The 19377-nt window shown below is 42.6% G+C and overlaps 1 protein-coding gene across 2 annotated transcripts in view; it reads right to left on the bottom strand.

Annotated features, from left to right (window-relative positions):
• Positions 1–3520: 3520 nt before the first annotated feature.
• The window catches only part of LOC119653214, a 157916-nt gene continuing 142059 nt past the window's right edge, over positions 3521–19377 (bottom strand). Inside the window, exons 8-9 of one of the 2 annotated variants that reach the window (XR_005249657.1) lie at positions 4744–5468; positions 3521–4675 (exon numbers count right to left, since the gene is read on the bottom strand). Coding sequence is in view for 1 of the 2 variants with exons in the window: in XM_038057784.1 (XP_037913712.1) it covers positions 5272–5468 (197 nt within the window). In the remaining variant the exon portion in view is untranslated. Of the gene's footprint in view, positions 5469–19377 lie in introns of both variants that reach the window. The other variant, XM_038057784.1, reaches the window with a different exon arrangement.

Here is a 19377-nt window from a genome sequence, read left to right as displayed (position 1 = left end):
CAGCAGTGGTGTTATCAACGTTTATAGAGCGAGGGGTGCACAGAAAGCGATGAAGAAACGGCAAACCATTTGCTGGAATTGCACTTCCCAGACAACATCAAAATCTCATCTCGGGCCCGATAGGTGCATACATCATTCAACCGAGAGACTAGAATCTGGTATAAAAAGCAGTATCGCTGGAGCGAGTAAAATATGCATTTAACTTATTCCATAGATACAAGTCTGCAGCTCCGGATGACATAATTCCCTCGCTGGATCTACATATTCGGAATATATACCAGGCGTGTCTAATACACGTTTATATTCCAATTAACTGGCGTGATATGAAGGTGATAATTGTTCCCAAAGCTAGGAAACCCCCTTAGATGGAGGTAAAACGCTTCTCATCGATCAGTCTTACGTCCTTTCCATTGAAAGGGACTAGAAGGCTAGCGGTGTGATTCATAAGGGATACATATATTCCTAAGTAGCCATTTTTCTATATACAACACTGCACGAACTCATGGAAAAAATTGAGAAGACGACTTCCTATGGACTTCGACGGTGCCTTCAATTATGCCTCATTCGCGGCAATTTGTAACGCGTCAAGACAGCATGCAATCGAACCGCTGTTAATCAGTTGGATCATTGACATGGTGGAGTGGAGATGAATCCACATGGCTTAGTGGCTGTCTTCAGGGAGGGTTCTCTTTCTTCTGCAATGGCTGCTGGTAATGGACATCTTGTTACCGCTCTTGGCATTTGCGGACGACCTAGTTGTAGTTTCTGGACACAGTGGTTAAATGATGGTAAGGAACACAGGAAGACACCGTGACCTGGTACATGATTAGCATAAATCCTGTGCCGTATATTATCATCGACAACTCTTCTATCGAATCCTACCCCAACCTCCACGCGGTGATCACTGGATGTTTTGCCATCAAAACAGCAGGCGGAGGAGGGAGAAGGCGGTCTCTCTGCCATTTGAAACTGGGAAAACTATCCAGATTGGCCCTCTTGGTAGGGAGTTGAGCAAAGCGCTGATAACGCTTGCTCGAAAAACATTAACGTGTCTATGAACCCAAGATATAGCCTAGCATTGGACGCACCAAACGGCAACGAGGAAATGGACTACTTTTTTGGGTTTTGGAATGTGAAGTCCTTTTTTTAAACGGATACATTGCGGGAGTTTCTTCAGAAGGTATCAGGTGACAAGATTACCATCCTTGCGCTCCCAGAAACGGAATGACTTGGGAGCAAAGTAAATGATTGCGGAACTGTTCCATTCAAGCATAAAAGGAATTCAAATCTCCTATAATGAAACAAACGATAATGGCCAGAGATTCATCGACTTCGCCAGCAGCAAAAATTTAGCCATATGCTCCCCAATAAGAACATATACAAAATGACGTGGACATCATTAGACGGGCAGATATTCAATCAAATCGACTATGTCTCCGTCGAAAAAAAGCTGCCCCAAACATATTGGGTTGTTAACTGTGATTCGGACCATTTTCAGGTTACAGGGAAATACCGTTCTCGAATAGCCAAAACCAGCCACAGCCACAGTTGCTGAACTCCTAAAATCAATGTGGAAAATTGACAGCCACCATGGTCAAAGTGGCTTACATGTTCAAAATTAAGGCACATTTTATGCTGGTCCTGAGGAAAGTAGTGATGAAATTTGGTGAAAATTTAGCGATGGTATCGACAGTGTAGCTAAAAACACACTAGGGCATGTAGAACGGAGGAACTGTCACAAATAGTTCAATGATGCCTGCATGGAAGCGATTTACAAGAAAAATGAAGCTCACCGACTGCTAATCGAAGACGAACCTAAGCCAGAGAAGAAGAGCATCATAAACTAAGGCATCTGCAGACGAGAACAACGAAAGTTCAATAACAAGAGAATTTTAACACTTTACGACAGCTTGAAGAAGAACGACGTTCGAGTAATATTTAGCACAATGAAACAGATGAGGCTACTTTTTAAATCGCGAACGACCCTCCGTAGAGATCACAATAGCAATATCATCGTAATGAACTGACGCAAAGCTTTCCTATAGTGTCAGAACTTAAGAAAGGGGGTTGTCTCGTCCCCCCACCCTTTTCAACTTGCCAGCAAGGTGCTCTTGGTTGAAAACAGAGTACGTTGCTGGTAAAATCCGCGCAACTGGTGACGTACGGAGACGACGTGGATATTCTTGCCCGATCGATGCTTCGCGCGAAGGAAGTGGTCGAGCAGTTCGAGTCAGCAGCGAGTGAAGGAAGAGTCAATGAATCCAAAACGAAATACATGACCCAAATTCGAAAAGTGGCTACTAGTACTAGGCCGATAAATGGCCACAAGTCTTTCGGGATTACAGATCCCATAAACTTCACCGACAGTTCAGTCATGGAAGAGGGATAGGGTGCGGGGGTGTTCTCGAGGAATTCGACTATGGAGCTAGCCCCACCCCTCGGAAGAATGACGATCATATTCCAAGCTTAGATATACACCACTGGCAGCCGAAGAATGTTTGCGACAAGAATGGAAGCGTCGCACTTTTCGAATCTGATCCGACAGTTGGGCAGCGTTATTAATATTAAACAGCAACAACATATCAAGTCATTGTTATGGAGCTGCTACCAAGTGCTAGAAAAACTTGGTCGACTAAACGCAACATTGCAAATGTGGGTGCCAAGACACTCAAATGTTGCTGGTAATGTGGAAGCTGCCAAATTGGTTCCGTAAGGTTCTGGATCCATATGGGGGGGAGGGCAATGCCACCTTTTGACAATCGGTGATTCACTGTCGTGAAGGGTGAAATTACCAGGGTTCAAGCAGATAGGCGGAGAAAGATGAACTTTTCTGAAATCTTTGAGAAAAAGGCCCTCGAAACCTGACGCTTCTCCTTAGACTACTATATGGAAAAAAATGGTGACTTCGACTATATGCAGTCAATGTGAGGAGGAGGAGGGAACGGCTTTACATTTCATCTGCAGCTGCCGGGCCACCTCTCATCTTAGACGAAGAAACCTCGGTAAGGTTTATTTCAATCCAGACTCTGTGCACTCTCGGCCTCTGGAGAATGTTCTCAGATTTGCCTGCGAACGCCGCAGATGGGAGGCCATTGAATAGCTATTGAATTTCTGTGGATAGTATCCTGGGTCTAACAAAGGTCTGAGTGCTTGGAGCTGCTTCGAGGCTAACCGCCTCCCCGTCCTAACAACCCTAACCTAAACTAACTAAAATGACATAAATAACATGGTACATGATGGTAAGTAATGCATACCCGCTCTGGTGGACATGATCTTCTTGTAATTATATCTTTTGCGGAACGCAAGGGCATTCACCTGATATCTTGTTTCCAATAATTATTTTTTTCCGAATTTCGTTCAATGGTACTATGCTTTAGGCTCATTAACATCACATTCTATGCTGTGTAAGTGCTAAGCGTACAATAGCGGGACAAACATAAACCCAAACACAGGTGGCTTGGATTCGAACCCGGTGCACGAGTCAAGAGATCGACGTTCCTTGGAAAATAAGTAAATAAATTGAGAAAATTTGTTTGGTAGTGATGAAAATAAGACTCAAATTTCGGATATATCCATAGAGGGCGGAGATAGTCGATTGAACATCCTTGCAATCGGATTTATTGGCTTTTCTGGAACTAATTAGGAGTAAATAATAGTTTTCTTTTATATCAATGCCGAGCCCGTCATTAAAAATAATTGCGTTTGATCCCGAAACTTATTCCTTTCAGATAAATTTGCCTCCAAACGTCTGTATATATAAATCATCCAAATAATTACCAAAGAGTAGGAAAAACGCATCTACATTCTCATATAAAGTATTCCTAATTAAGTTTGAAACTAAACACGACTACAGTGCATACATACGTATGTGTTCCTTGTTACGTTGTCCCTAATAACGGAGCGTTGTAGTGTTGATATGATTGCTAAGTTTAACAGCGATTTTCGACATTTCCGGGAGGTAACCAAATATTATTATATTTGAGCAGCAAAATCACAAATCATAGTTTATGAAATGATTGTATCTTTTCATTCCTGTTCCTTGTAATTAATCTTTTCTTTTCAGTTTTCCGTTTCGATTTTTCAGGCACAATTTAACGATTGGTTTGCAGTAATGATTACGGTAGCACACTAGGCGTAATTCGAACTCTTTGTTTTCACGATTTTCGAAGGCTGACTTGCTATGTATCTTTTTTTCTGTATGCAGTATCTAATAATTAATACGGTTGTTCGTCCAAAAAAAATGCATATAAAAATGTTGGTTACTTTTTTACAAATATGAAAGAGGTTTCGGTTATAATGCTGCTCCTTACGTTGAGTTTTTAGAAAATCTATTTATCAAATGCTCTACGAATTCGGTAAGAATACTCCATTCGAAATCACTAAAATTACAACTATTATAAAGACTAAATTTATAATAACGGTTTCAGTTACATATACATACATACATATCATTAAAGTAATGCAAATTGAATTCTTAGCTAAGCTGGGAATCATTCATTCCCTAGATTGCTATTATCGAGTGAAATCCCAATGCGGTTTTCTTAGCTTACACAGGCTTTGGGAACAAATGATCACCCAGCTTAACTCAATCCTGATTATCCTGCGTCGGTAGTCCTGTTCACCTTGCTCAATGTTTCCACTTCATGTGGAGCTTACGTTGTAGTTAGTTGTTTATCTTAATTTTGGGCAGCACATTTTAAAGTCTTATACAAAAATTACACAAAAATCCATTCTACTACTCACGTCATTGTCCGCGTCCCTTTTGCCCAAAAACGGGAAAGGGGATGAGTTTCATGTTCATGTTCTAGGAGGGATAAGAAGACGATTTGTTAGTTCAGTTGATTCTCAATGATGAAGTTTTCCCTTATCTTCGTCGTCGCTTCCGACGAGACGCACTCAATAGGAAACAATGAAAAATCGATGGATTCAGCGTCGTTAACTTAACAAAACGAGATTTTTCTTATAAAATTTGCTCCTTCCGATGGGACGTTCTGAAATTTTTCCTCTTTTATGAAAAGGAAAATATTGCAAAATATATAGATCCTTTTTCGTGTAGCCTATAGTCTTGTCGATTCACCCTTCTCTGTTGGCACGTGCAACAATCTTTTCTATTTTTTTAATGGTTATTTACTTTTGCGATTTTCTTTCGAATGTGGGTCCCAAACGCAGTCACGTATCACACGACTGGCAGGAATTAACTTCAATTTTACTATCGTTGAGTTTCCTTTTTCGATTAGAACGCCGTTCGTGAAATTAGATACTTTGCTTCATTTAAAATATAAAATCGCCACAGTCCATAGCGTAGTCGAAATCCTCGCCGCCAAGGTCTTCCACGCCGGTATGGAAGTCGAATCCTCCGATGTCTGCATGGTAAATGGCTGCACTGGAAGCCCCCAGTAGATTTGTGCAGTGTGTTGTGGGCAGCGCATGTAACGTAAATGTATCCTCGCATTGTGACCATGTAAGACCTGAAGAAAGTGGTTCAGAAAGATTTCATTTAAAATAAGTTCAAATCGTTGGCAAGAAGGAACTGAAAATTAGTAGATAACTTTGCAGAATACTTGTACATATTTACAGAATATTTTTTTATTTATCTCTTGATTGGGATTTTTATTCATTTTACATTTACAGAAATTTTGTGTGTAGATTGGGGAGCTTTCCTCTGAACTTCGATGGAGAAAGTAGAATCTTTATGGGATCTGATATTTAGCAAGATTGGTGGTTTGGTTGATGTGATACAAGTGGAATATTGGACTGCTAAAGAAGATTCTGATAATACCTTACTCAAGATTTTGGTATGCCGCAAGGCTTATAGAATTCTATTATACTACAATGCAACCTTGTATTTTTTAGCGCATTGTTTGGGGTCAGTTCGGTTTGAGTTAACTGGCAACGCATATTTTGTTTTTGTATGATTAGGGGTGGATATTTTCAAAGGACTCTACTACACCAGATTGTAGCAGTGTGTGATTCTCACCCACAAAAACCATTTCTACTTCTCGCCCATATCCCCGGGGGACTAACGCGAAGTTTCACTTCATGAGGAGGGCTCTGGTTTACACCCGCACGATTAAGTCACGCGTCCGTCCCATTTTCCGGACTCGATCCTAGTTACTGTTGTATTTATCGCACTCCAATTCGCTTCCGACCTCAGTATCTCCTCCGAGCAACTATGGGGTCCGATAACTATTGAGGGCGTCGTTTAATCTTCCTGTTTCAATCGCGACTCTCGGACAATGGAACATAACATGCCCCAGATTCTCGGTGCAGCGGCGTATTTGGGACAGTCTGCAGTCTGGGGACGCATCCAATCCGCAGCGACCCAAGCAGTTCCTGTATTCACTGTTCCCCGTCAGGAACTGTGTTGAGCGGTTATTGAATTCTCCGTGCTTTCTCTCGACCCATCTCTCAATACACGGGGTTAGTGTATGGGACCAGCGCCCTTTCTAGGAATTATCCCGCCGTTGTTGCAATCTCCAGTACAGCTCTTTCTTAGTGGTTTTTCGGAAGCCCGGAGTCACTTAGCTCGGATTCTCCCTTCTTCTCCGGTAAAGATAGTGTGCCCCACTCGCTACAAGATCCAAGAAAATCATCCTCGCGATGACACAGAGTGTCCCGCTTGTTACTGTCCTATATCCACTGCGCACCCTCAGCGCGATTGGCCGGTATGCGAATTTACTCTTCGTTGGTTCATTGTATTATCCAGTACGAACGCGCACATAGGAGCTGCGTATTGCAGTATAGATTTCACCACCCCTACGATAAGCAACCGGTAACTAGGTTTTAACCTTCCAATATTAGGCATCATCCTAGCGGGTATAGTCTAGGTACTCCTTGAAGTTCAACTTGGCATCGATCATATCCCCCCCAGTAATGGTCGATTTTGAAACGACTACCTGATTACCAAACCGGATTTTGACAGTATTGCCTTTCCTGCGATTGGTAAGGAAAGTAAGAACTTCGTCGTGCTATTAACATAGCATGCTGGTCCCAAGTCCGCCCTTCCGAAAAGGCGCATTGATATCTGCGCTCTACAAGAAACCTGATGGTTTGGTACTAAAAGCTGCGGCTTAGGACGGGAACGCGGTAAAAATGGCTATAATCTTTTCTATTTTGGTAGTTCACACACTCAATACTGTGTTGGCATTGCCATCTCAGGGGGTTTCTGTGATGCAATCAAAGAAGTCGAACGATTAGATGACCGGCTGATAAAGTTCACCATTATATCAGCTAATCGCACTATTCGCATCTTCACCGCGTACGCACCACAGACAGGTCGACGTGATGCCGAGAAAAATGCCTTTTAGCAACTCCTCGATGCAAAGACTGGAAACGTGCCAATTGATGACTATATCATAATTGCCGGCGACCTTAAAGGCAATGTGAGTGAAAAGGCAAGCAATAACAGGTACTGTGGGGAAAAGGGGTTTTGAGCCCGGAATGAGGTTGGCGTATAGTCGATTTTGCGGACACTCATGACCTTGTACTTATGAATACATGGTTCATCATTGTCTCGATTGTCTCATCTTTCTATATTTTATAGGATTAGAAAAAGTTAATTCCAAATCGATAATATTATAATAAGACGCCGAAATTTTACCACCACCACTGATTGCAAAGCCGTTCCCTATAAGACCATCGCTCTCTCAACATCGGGCGTTGATTGGCGTCCTGCGAATTAAGCCACAAATAAAACAACGTGAGGAACGCACTGACCCGTCGGTTTTTTGATGATCAAACGCTCGCTAAATGGTGCATTTATAAGAATGCCAATCGGGAAATAAAGAAAGTGATCGCTGTCACGCGAGTGATGCATTACGGTAAACTGGACATTCAGGTTAAGAAAAGAACTAGGTATTTTTCCTTATGCTGTAAATATTTTTAATTTTTCCCCGCATACAATTGTTTCGGAGACCACGTGCTAGCACTGAGGAAAAAGGCGTTGCCCTCCACCTCACCTCACGATCGAATCAAACATCCGAGTTGCCATATCAACTACCGGTTTGCCAACATACCTGTGCACGTGCACCGGGAAAAGCCGAGGAAGTCACCTCGGAGGAGACACTAGGTTGAAAGCATACCGAGGTCTGCGGAAGAATTACGGAAGTCTTACAAGTGGCAAGGACTTGATGAGTCAGTGAAGAGCAGAAGCTGGATGACCACGATCTAGAACTTCTCGGACTTAGGGTGGACAGCGATCTTCAGCAAAGTGCCATGTCGGAGGAGGAAGGCGATACTCCGACAGTGGAGAAGAGCTCCAATGACCAGCACTAAGATAGCCCAGATAAACGTTCACAATGCGAAAGCTGCATCTGCGGTAATTGCAAGGGTAAATTTTAAGGACAACATTGAAGTAGTGCTTGCTCAGGAGCTCTGGGTGTACCGGGGGCAGATCCTCGGTCTACAAAGGGAAAGCATACAGCTAATTTAGGATTCCTCTCGTGGAAAACCAAGAGCTTGCACAATTTTTAAATATAATTTAAAATACCTTGTGGCTATTCAAGTCTCACTGGAAGCTGGGGAACGATTCGAGAGGCAGCCGTGACATCGGGATACTTCCCAAGGGACGACATTCGGGTTGTACCGAAGCTAGGCGTTAAACTGGTGAAGTACTCTGAGAAGAGGGAGTTACCACTTCTCCTCGTCTGCCATGCCATGTTGTGGAAAACCTCAACTCTATCGTCATTGACGCATATGAGGCCAGCCGTTCGGCTAAGCCAGTTAAGTTATCGAGGGATGTACCCTGGATTAGGAACCTAGGAACTCTTCAACCGGGCAAAACAAACCGGGGAGATAGAAAAATGCACTGACTGCGTATAGCAACGCAATCAGGGAAGCAAAATGGAACGGTTTCCGGAAATCCTGTAAAGGGATCGAATAAATAATAGAAGCAATCAGGCTTAATAAAGCTGTAGGTAAAGACGAGGCAATATCTTCTGTCTGTTTGAAGAAGGAGGATGGGACATTTACGGAGAATGGGGAGGACAAAGCATACTACCTGCTCTCAGAACTCATTTCCCGGGGCTCCACCCCACGGCGGCAGGCGACAATATTCTGCCTGACGCCCGAACAATGAATAAAAGAGGAAGAAAGGAAAACTAGAAACTAGCAAAAAGGGTATGCTCAGAAGCTAGGGCAAGGCGGACGGTCGGGACTTTTAAACCACTGAAATCACCCGGAATATATGGTATTTTCCCAGCACTACTCCAAAGAGGGCTAAAAATCATCGTAAAGTCTCTTTTGAGGGTGGTAAGGGGGATTTATATGAAGCGCATGGAAGCGGGCAAATGTGGTCTTTATTCCGAAAGCGGGTAAAAAGGATTTTTTTCACCTTAAATATTTCAGACCAAATTGGCTTACACCGTTAGTACTTATAACGGTGGAGAAGGTCATAGGTAACTATATTAAAACCAACGTCCTACACACGTGTCAACACGCTTACCGGGGAGGACGGTCAATGGAAACTGTTGTGTATAAGCTGCCGATGTACTTCAGGATGCCACAGAAACGAAAGAAATAGCACTATGTGCGGTTTTGGATATCGAAGGAGCATTCAATAACGCATCGCACACAGAGGTACAAGATGCCCTGATCCGCAATGCTAGAGAGTAGGCAAATAGAAGTACCGACAAGTATAAATTCTATTGTCATGAATACTACTAAAGGATGTCCACAGATCGGGGTACTATCCCCGCTTATGTGGAGTATGGTAGTAGATGAACTCCTGGACGTGGTAACAAATACTAGAATACAGGTCCAGGATTAACCTGTAGGGATAAATATGAGGATACCCTATGTGATAGAATCCAAATGGGATTAAGGGGTACTAGTGCCTGGTGCAGGAAGGTGGGACTGCGTATCAATTCAATCAAAACCACCATAGTATCGTTCAGTAGAAGACGTAAGCTTGATCACCTGAGAACCATAAGGTTGAATGACAGGGAGGTGAAACGAGAAACAGAGGTAAAATATTTGGGAATTACGCTAGACCAAAAATTACATGTCGAAAACATATCTCAAAAAACTATAAGACTTATAGGTCCATATCAGAAAAAAATGGGGTTGCAGCCCGAAGACATTATTTTTGATATACACTGCAATAATAAGGCCAATGGTGGGCAGAAAGAACTGAACTCAACACACAAACTGTAAAGACTGGCTTCCGTCAGTGGGGGGAGGGGGGGGGGTGATCAGTGAGGCAATGAGGACATGTCCAACGGCATCCCTGGAGGTCCTTATGAAATTAACCCCTTTCCATCTGCACATACAGATGTAGGCAAGGACAGCAACCTTTAGGATGGCCGGAAGTATCAGTGTCTAAATCGAAGGAAGATTGATATTCTCTCTAGGTGGTACTCCGAATTATTGATACCAAAGGATAACATGACAATGAGGTTGCACTTCGATGAGAAGTCTGAAACACGTTGGAGTAACAAGGGACAGCGTGGCTGTAATACACGGCTTAAACCAACAACTTATCACTTGGTATACTGACGGATCCCTCACAGCAGAGAGAGTGGATGCCGATATCACTGGTTCAAGGAAAATGTACTTGGAGCCAATATGTATGCACATTAGTATATTCCAGGCGGAAATATACGCCATAGACACATGTGCCTTCTTTAATTTCCAAAGGAACTACAGGGGGAGAACATTGTTATTCTGACTTACAGTTAAACAGCGATCAACGCACTTAGGTCCAACCAGGTGAACTCTAAACTGGTATGGGAATGCCTTGAGAGACTGAATACGCTCGGCTCGTTCAATAAGATCTGAATACTCCGGGCTCCAGGTCATGTTGTGTCGGGAGGCAGCGGACAAACTAGCCAAGAAGGGAGCAGGGACGCCTTTACACGGGTTAGAACCCATCTGTGGAGTCGGAAACAGTTTCATGGCTATGACATTGAAAAATTAAGAGGAACGGTTGCAGGAACTATGCTGGGGGGGGGGCGGTCTACCAGGAATGGAGCAGTCCAGGGTGCTTATTGGGGGGATCCGAACCCAAGCGCACAAAGGATTGCTTAAACCTCACCAAAAAGAACCTCCGAATCATAGTGAGAATTCTCACTGGTCACTGTCAGCTAAATGTCACTTAGGGAAGCTAAGGATATCTCCAGACACTGCCTGCAGGTTCTGTGTGGAGCATCATGAAACCTCTATACACGTTCTGGGGCAGTATTCGGCGCTTGCGCAAAGTAGGTCGAGGCACTTGGGAAAACATTCAATGCCAGATGCAAAGTTGAAAGATTTGGAACTAGGAAATATACTATAATTCCTCACTGCGGGCGACTTCTCCTTAACAGAATAATAATAGTTGCATCTTCTTTGTAGCTAAAAAGCCCCAGAAATTTACAATTTTTGGGGTTACATTGCCTTTTTTAACGCTTCATCAGCAGCCTGTGCTGAAACTACCTGATTGTACCTATTCTTCCTGCACAGCTGAGTAAAGGAGCTGGAAAACTTGCATAGTTACATTTATCTATATTTTAATATTCGAATTGCAGTATTATTCGTCTACCAACATCAGTTAATCACTGATCCTTTCCAGAAGCCCGCACGTGGATAATACCATTTCAAAGATTTCTTCAATTTATTTCACACACGAGTGGCTAATATACATATATACATAAATGTGTAAAACGTATTGGATTGGTTTGTATATGAAAGTATTTTCCAAATTTCAATACCCGCGCATCGTGCTATTCTTCTAAAGCTAAAGCAAAATTAAGGCAAATTATGTGGTGAAGTAGATCCTTCACTCGCGTATGCTTCTCCTGCGCTTCTGTATATTCAGATTCTCCTTCCTTTCTATTTACACAAAATTGAAATTTCTATTCGGGAACATCTTTTTCTCGTTAAGGCTGATTAAAGTTTATCAATTTCATTATCCATAGTATCCATAGCTGCTTTGATATTTTTAGGTTCCTTCCCGGCAGTCCATTGTTAGATTGGACTCTCTTATTGTTGTCGTTAGAGATTTATTGTTGCTGGTCTTGAATTCAATCTGGGACGAACGAGGAGTGCTTTTAGTCAAAGACCAAAGGGCTTTTAATAACTTCCTCATTCCACTTAGAGAAAGAAAGATTTTTCAGTTTTCCATTTTGTGCGACCTTGTCCCGATTCGCCCTCCCACTTCCAGGCTTCCTTCAATTTTCACTTATCGCAGAAGAGCCAACGAGTGAATGAAGATATTCGTTTTAAGTGTAGTACAAGACAAAAGGGTTTCCATGCCAGACCGTCGTCTTCGTCGTTCCACTTTACCTGCAGATGGATACGTCTCCTGCCATAGTCAAACCGTGCAATTCTTCTTCGACGTGTAAGAAGAAAGTCTTCAGAAGTTCTTCGTCAAAGTTAAGATGCGGAAAAAAGAAACTTTTCTCTATTGAATATTAAAACTGAATACTTTCTCGCATTTTTTCTTTCGTCCAAGTTCTATTTGTGCTCCATCGGTAGGACAATAGCGAGCACAAAAGGTATGCCAAACTAAATTCAGAAAGTTTCATTCCATAGTAGAGCGTGTGAAGGGCTCTTAAACGCTTGAATGGAATATTGTATGGAAGAAGGTTATTTAAATGGAAGAATATACAATCTTGTTGCAGCAGTTCACGTCTTATAAAATTCAGGCTGAAAGCTACTTTGCAATTGTGAATAACAAGCTTATAATTTGGAAAATACGAGACGTACCCGTGTAATGCGCATTGCAAGTGGAAAATCGTATTTTTCATGAATCGAAGATTTGCCTGAAGCAAATAATCGCGATCAACTTTTATCGTAAGCCCTTAGAGAAAACGAACTTTCTATTCCTTTTGATTTAAATACATGAACTTGAGAATAATTTATAAAGACTTGAAAGAAGCTGGCAACTGTTTTGTACATGAAAGCAGGCGACGTGCATTTTGAAATAAACAACTCGACTAGACTTGTGAAAGGTTCTCAAATTCAAACAAATTGGACGGCATGAACGATTTTGTATTCTTCTGCGAAGAACCGCGGCTACTAATAATCCAAAGGGTTCCTTCACGCCTTCACATATTTTCGAACTCTGATGGAACCCCAGGGACACGAAGACAGTACCCAACACGGTTAAGAGTCGCTTAACAACATCAGAGTGGCTCTTCGCCCTATGATGTTTTGGCGGTTATGCCGTCAACCACCAGGGACGGGAGACCTAGGCGTGGTACGGTTTGGACGAACCAACTCAACGAATTTATCTTCCGCGCCTATTACCGTGTCACGGATTTGGAACGGAAGTCATCAGGGTACAGACATCGACTACATGACGCGTTCATAACCCGATTTCCGGAGCTAAGTCATGTTCCGGAGCAGAACGTCGTCAACCAATACCGGGTGATAGTGAATAACAACCGAGTTGCCCTACCAACTAGGCAATAAATCTTCGAAGAGGTTTCACTTGAGCTCGGTCTGGAGTCATAAAATTACCGGACTGAACAAAGGAGCAACACAAGTACTCCACCTGTAAGTCATTCCATAAACCCAGTAGTCAGGAGAAGTTTAGTAACTGCGGATATCGACCCAATTTATAATGATGCTCTGACCGCATTCCAGGTCGCATTCACAGAATATGCTGAGATTCTCCCAGATGCTAGGCTAAAGGTTGCAAAACTAAAGTTTACTTTGGCAACTACTAAAATCATTGCTGCCGTTGATAGAATTTGGCTGGCTAGCGAAATTACTGCTACCGAGATTCACAGCCTGATCTACGTTGCAGCTACCACGGTTATTCGCCTCCATAATCAACATCTTGGAGCGAATAACAGAAGCACTTCTTGGAAATCCATCACCAAGAGTGCACAGATGCGTTGCGAACATCATTGGAAACTACCATCTCCCCAATGATATGCCAATCGAAGAAATCCTCGAGGTGCTGAAGCAGAAACTTACGGTATGCTCCATTCGCATCCGTAGGTATCAAAAGAGCTTTCAGCGAAGGACAGACAACACCTTGTTCTTCCAGAACCAACGGGGATTTTATAACAATCTCACCAACTCAAGTCGGGAAGGTAACCTCGATCTGGATCAGGCAGAAGACTTCTGGAGAAGTGTTTGGAGCGAACTTAGCCGTTGCAATTTAGAAGCAGCGTGGCTCCCACACCTTACGAGTTCATGCGAAGCCCTCTCCGAAATGACCATGCCTGACATTACTGAAGCTGACGTAGAAGCAGCCCTTGAAAAGACAGGTAAGAGGATAACTTTTCTCATCCCCAAGAAACAGGGTGCCTCTTGCCCTTCAAAATGTCAACTAATTACTTTTGTTCCTACTATCTACAAGGTCTTCACTTCAGTTTTGTGCGCGAACATCTCAAAACATCTTGATGTTCATAAATTGATAGCTGAGGAGCAAAAAGGATGCGCAAAAGGCTCCCGAGGCTGTAAAGAACAGCTTGTAATCGATACGGTCGCTGTAAAGCAGGCTGTCTATCAAAAACGAAATATCTCTACATCGATTATAAATCAGCTTTTGACTCCATATCACATTCGTGGTTACTACAAGTGCTACGCTTGTACAAAATCAACCCGAATGTGGCTCTTCTTTTCAGAACAGTGATGAAGAATTGGAGCACGAAGCTAGAAGGTATCCTCACAAACATGAGGAGAGATACCAATCAGGCGTGGCATTTTCCAAGGCGACTCTATAAGCCCACTGTGGTTTTTGGTTGGCTTTGAATCCATTATTCCATCTTTTGCATGAAAGCAAATATGAGTTCCAAATAAAGCATGGTATATTGCCGAAATGTAAACTAAGCCATTTGATGTACATTGACGACATTAAATTGTATGCCAAAGACGAGAACCAACTTCGCTCCTTGCTGGACATCATCATCCAGTTCAGCAGGGATATCGGCTTGCAGCTGGGTTTGGAAAAATGTCGCATAAAAATAATTGTTCGGGGAAAACACACCGACAACGAAGGATACAGCCAAAATAATATCCGGATTGAGGGTATGGATTCGGACGACGTCTACAAATACCTCGGCATATTGCAAGCAACAACACCTGCTGTGGCAATAATCAAATCTAAGTTGCTGGGAGAATCTGAACGGCGTCTGGATCTTGTCCTTAAAACTGAGCTGTACGGGAAAAATCATGGCAATCAACACCTTCGCCATTCCTGTCCTTCTATATACCTTCCGTGTGATCCAGTTGAGTAATACGGATTTAGAATCGGTCAATAGACGGGTAAGGGTAGTTCTTGCAAACAACAACAAGTACAATAGAGCTACCGAAAAATTGATTTAAAAAAGTTGCACTACAATCAAGTACATTCTCTTCGTGAGTTTTTCTATGAGAAACAATCCTCTAGCCAAATACATCAGGCTATCGTCATGGCAGATAATAAATTATCTCCTTTGAACTTGAGAAGCAGAGAATGGGATCCCATGTCGAATGTTACTTCAGTCCAATAGAAGATCGACATGTGATAAGAGAAACCCATTCACGGAGGTCATATAAAAAAATTGTTTTTGTCAGGCATTGACATCGAAGCCTCCAACAAATGGTTGACAAATGGTATACTTTTCTATGAGACCGAAGCATTCCTAACTTCAATTCAGGATGCTTCGCTCCCAACAAAAAATTATAAACGGTACATTCTTCACGACTCCTCAATCACCAACTCCAGTTGTAGGTTATGGAACTGTGAAGAGGAGACCATCCAGCACATAACATCTGCGTGCAGGATGTTGAGCAGTACCGAGTACACCAATCGTCATAACTTCGTCTGCAAGATTCTCCATCAAAACCTTGCGTTGAAGTATAACTTGGTGGCAACCTACCATCCTTACTATAAGTATACTTCGCAGAGAATCTTAGAAAATGATCGGGTCAAACTACTGTGGGATCACACTATTGCCACCGACCACAGTGTTAATCATAACAGGCCCGATCTAGTTCTGCTTCTGAAGGAAGAACGAGCGCGCTTCATAATCGATGTAGCCGTACCGTCGGACCGGAACACTGTTGAAAAACAGCACGAAAAAATCCGGAAAGACGGTATGAAGCTGATTTGGAGACTACAAAAGATCGAAGTAGTCCCAGTGGTAATTTCAGCGAAGGGATTAGTCCTGCAGAGTTTACCTAAAGTGCTGAAAACGCTCGATATTAGGGCTGGACTATGGAGATGCAAAAAGCGGTTATCCTTGCAACCTGTGCTGCAGTCCGAAGAGTCCTGTCCGGTAACAATCTGACCTAATGGGTTTCAGTCTTGATCCGCACTGTCTTCGATACAAGATCCATGTCTCTGTAGGGTAGAACCACCGCGTCATTGGCTGAAGTGTATGCGACAATCGGGATGTAGTAATACATTTTCGCATGGTCGCACACACTTTGCGTTATAACGTATCATCGCTGTGATGCGGGCCTTTGGATGTTGCCTTCAGTCCATCCTTAGGTTGGTCGCCCTTCGGTCCGATTGGGCGGGAAGAGGGTCCGTGAGCTTTTTTAACTATATATATCCCTCTATCAACTCTAAAATTTACTGCAGTATCGTCCACCCTAACTGAATTGTTCAGTTCACCCTCCAATGAATATGGCCTCGTGGTAATGGAGACAAAGGTGTTTCTTAGGAGTGGTGGTGTAACACGTCATGATCATATCGGAAATAAGGATATATGCGATGAATATATATGTATGTATGTGCTTCGGTCTTGGAAAAACTGAAAGAGAGATGTGTTCGACGGTTTCGTCATGTAATTCGCGCTAACGAGAACTCTCCTTTACCCCTCCCAGTAATGTGCTTTTGTACTCTGGAAAGCCAAGTGATAGCGAACGTTAATGTGGTGTCGGGATTGTTTGTGGCGGCTACCGCAAGGCGTGTTCTTTGGACCCGGAAACGCGCATACACTGACGGCAAGCTTCCGGTGAAGGCTGTGAAGCATCACAATTGTTCAGTGCTATGCACCAACGAATACTTCCGATATAGTGGAGGAGCATCTATGCGTAGTTCAGGGGGAGGCATCCATGAGGTGACATTGTGATCGTAGTGTTTAATCTGAATGCCAAGGTGGACTCTGTGCCCGTACGCAATATGATCGAAAAGCGGAAGTAGCAGCTGATAAGTCACACATTGCATTGTTGGCTATGCCATGAAGTGGAGTCCACTCTCCCAAGATGGCGGACGAATGGATCGCCACAAGGGCACTTGAGGCAAAATAGCAGAGATGTTTGAAGTTTGATCATTTAATATAGTTTTCGAAACTATACAGCATCTGCCAGGTGCGCTCCCGCTCGAGAAAGAAAACCAAGTTTTAAGAGAAATTGGAAACTACTCGACTATTTCAGCATGAGCAATCGCAAGATAAACAGGGATACCGAAATCGACCGTAAATGTGATCACTAGGCGATATCAGTATCACCCATATTATGTTTAACGTGCTCAAGCCCCTGCTGCCTTGGAACTATGGGTGCAGTTTTGCTGCAAAATGCTGTACAACATAGGAAGAACCCGACCTTTTTGAGCAAGCCCGGATGAAAGAACATTGCATGCATTGAAAAATCCGCAGTCCATCCGAGAAGAAAGGTTCCAATACCGATTCAAAGTTAACGTGTGGACCAATATCTTCAACGGACATGTAATTGATCCATGTGGATCCAAAATGATGGCTGCCAGGGGATATTATGCGCGTCAAGTCCGCCATTGGTCTAACCAAACGTACTCCTAGAGATAGATTGACCGAGTTGGTCCAATCTTGTGGCCTTCCAGGTCCCCCCCAGACTTGAAGCAAATTATGATTATTCTTTACTATAAATCATTACCACCAAATTGTTTATTAGAACAATGACTTCTTTGTTCAGTAAAATGGTAGTGCCGTCTTTTATTTAATGAAGACCTGGCAGGTGTTGCATAATTTCGAAAACTACATTAAATGGGTAAACTTTTCAAGGAACTGGCCAAGTTGGCTCAGCAATTTTTTTTTGCAGTATGATTGTCCAAATTTTGGGGACGAAAAATAAAAAAAAAATAAAATTTAAGTTTAAAACAGACTATATACTATTTGATTAATAAAATGGCAGGAGGAAAAGTGAGATTCGAAAATGTTATCCAAGAGAACGACTTGAACGAACTCCATTGAATTGCCAATATCTTGAAAACAATCAATATTTTACTAAGGGAATCAGTCCTTTAAGTTTTATCGATGACTTCTTTACGTTGACACACTGTATATAGTTCAGGCTGACATAATAGCCTTCTCTCTTCTGCCCGTTAATGCAGATAGACGATGACTACTGAGTCAGAACACCTTGTTTTTGTTGGTATTTATCTCCAGTTCGACTCTGTTTATTCCATTTTCCAAGTTTTTTTGGCTGAAATCTTGTGAGGGTGAACATATGTCATTAGTGTAGTCGCGGTGCTTGAGGAACGATATCATGATCCAATAAAGCATTACACGTTCTCCGGACAAGACAGCATTGAAAATGTTGCCTATAACAACGCCGAATAATACCGGTGACAGGAAGCAACCCTGGCCGACTATACTTTTGTCTTCAAATTTACGTTTCGAACTCAAATAACAATTTGGGGCCATCATATGTTGCACTTATTATGGGTAATGGTTTCTTTGGAATGCTCCTCCTGCATAGAACATTCTATATATGTTTGCGCTATTAAAAGTCTTCTCGAAAATGAGCATAAAATAATTGTGACGCAGACAATTGGTTGGAGCTTTCAAGTAACAGTTCGCAGGAACTTTCCATGCATTGCTTTAATTTTGCAGAATAGAGAGCACATTGGCCCCGTGTGATGTTGATTTCGGTGTTGTGATAACTGCGCTTTTAAGATTTTCTTAAAAAAAATGGAAATCTTTAAAAGGGACTAGCCTGGGCCTTTTACCGACTAACATGTGTGAGATTTTTACCCACTAAAACCATTCCCAATTCCCCCTGTCCCGTGGAACCACCATTAGGTATTACACCCCGGGACGGAGTTCAGCCATGGCGTTCGTGACCGCGCCTTGCTGACCTCTTCTGCTTTAAGTAGTTCACCCTGGATTATTACGGTCATGGAGTTGATCGCATTCCAATCCTTCTGGTATGATACCATTTTCCGGACAATATTTTCTGGTGAGAACTTCATCTGGAGCCCTCCCGTTCCGCCTCTCTTCCGCGGGAATTGGAAGAATACGTGACCTAGTTCTTCCGAGAGTCCATCACAACTTCGATAATCAGGTGAGGTGTTAAATTTAAATCTGTACAGGTACTGACGACATATTTCCAAGGTCGGTGAGAAACTGGGTAAGATTATAATTGATCTGCCTATGCTTTCTATGCTTGTTGATGCTTATTGATCTCGGCCCTTTATACCTGGAACTGAGGAGAGATGGAGTTGATGTTGTACATGTTTATCATCTCATCTGCCAAGGT

This window comes from Hermetia illucens, chromosome 3 (assembly GCF_905115235.1).
Source record: "Hermetia illucens chromosome 3, iHerIll2.2.curated.20191125, whole genome shotgun sequence".
NCBI lineage: Eukaryota > Metazoa > Arthropoda > Insecta > Diptera > Stratiomyidae > Hermetia > Hermetia illucens.
This window is presented reverse-complemented; position numbering and strand designations above follow the sequence as displayed.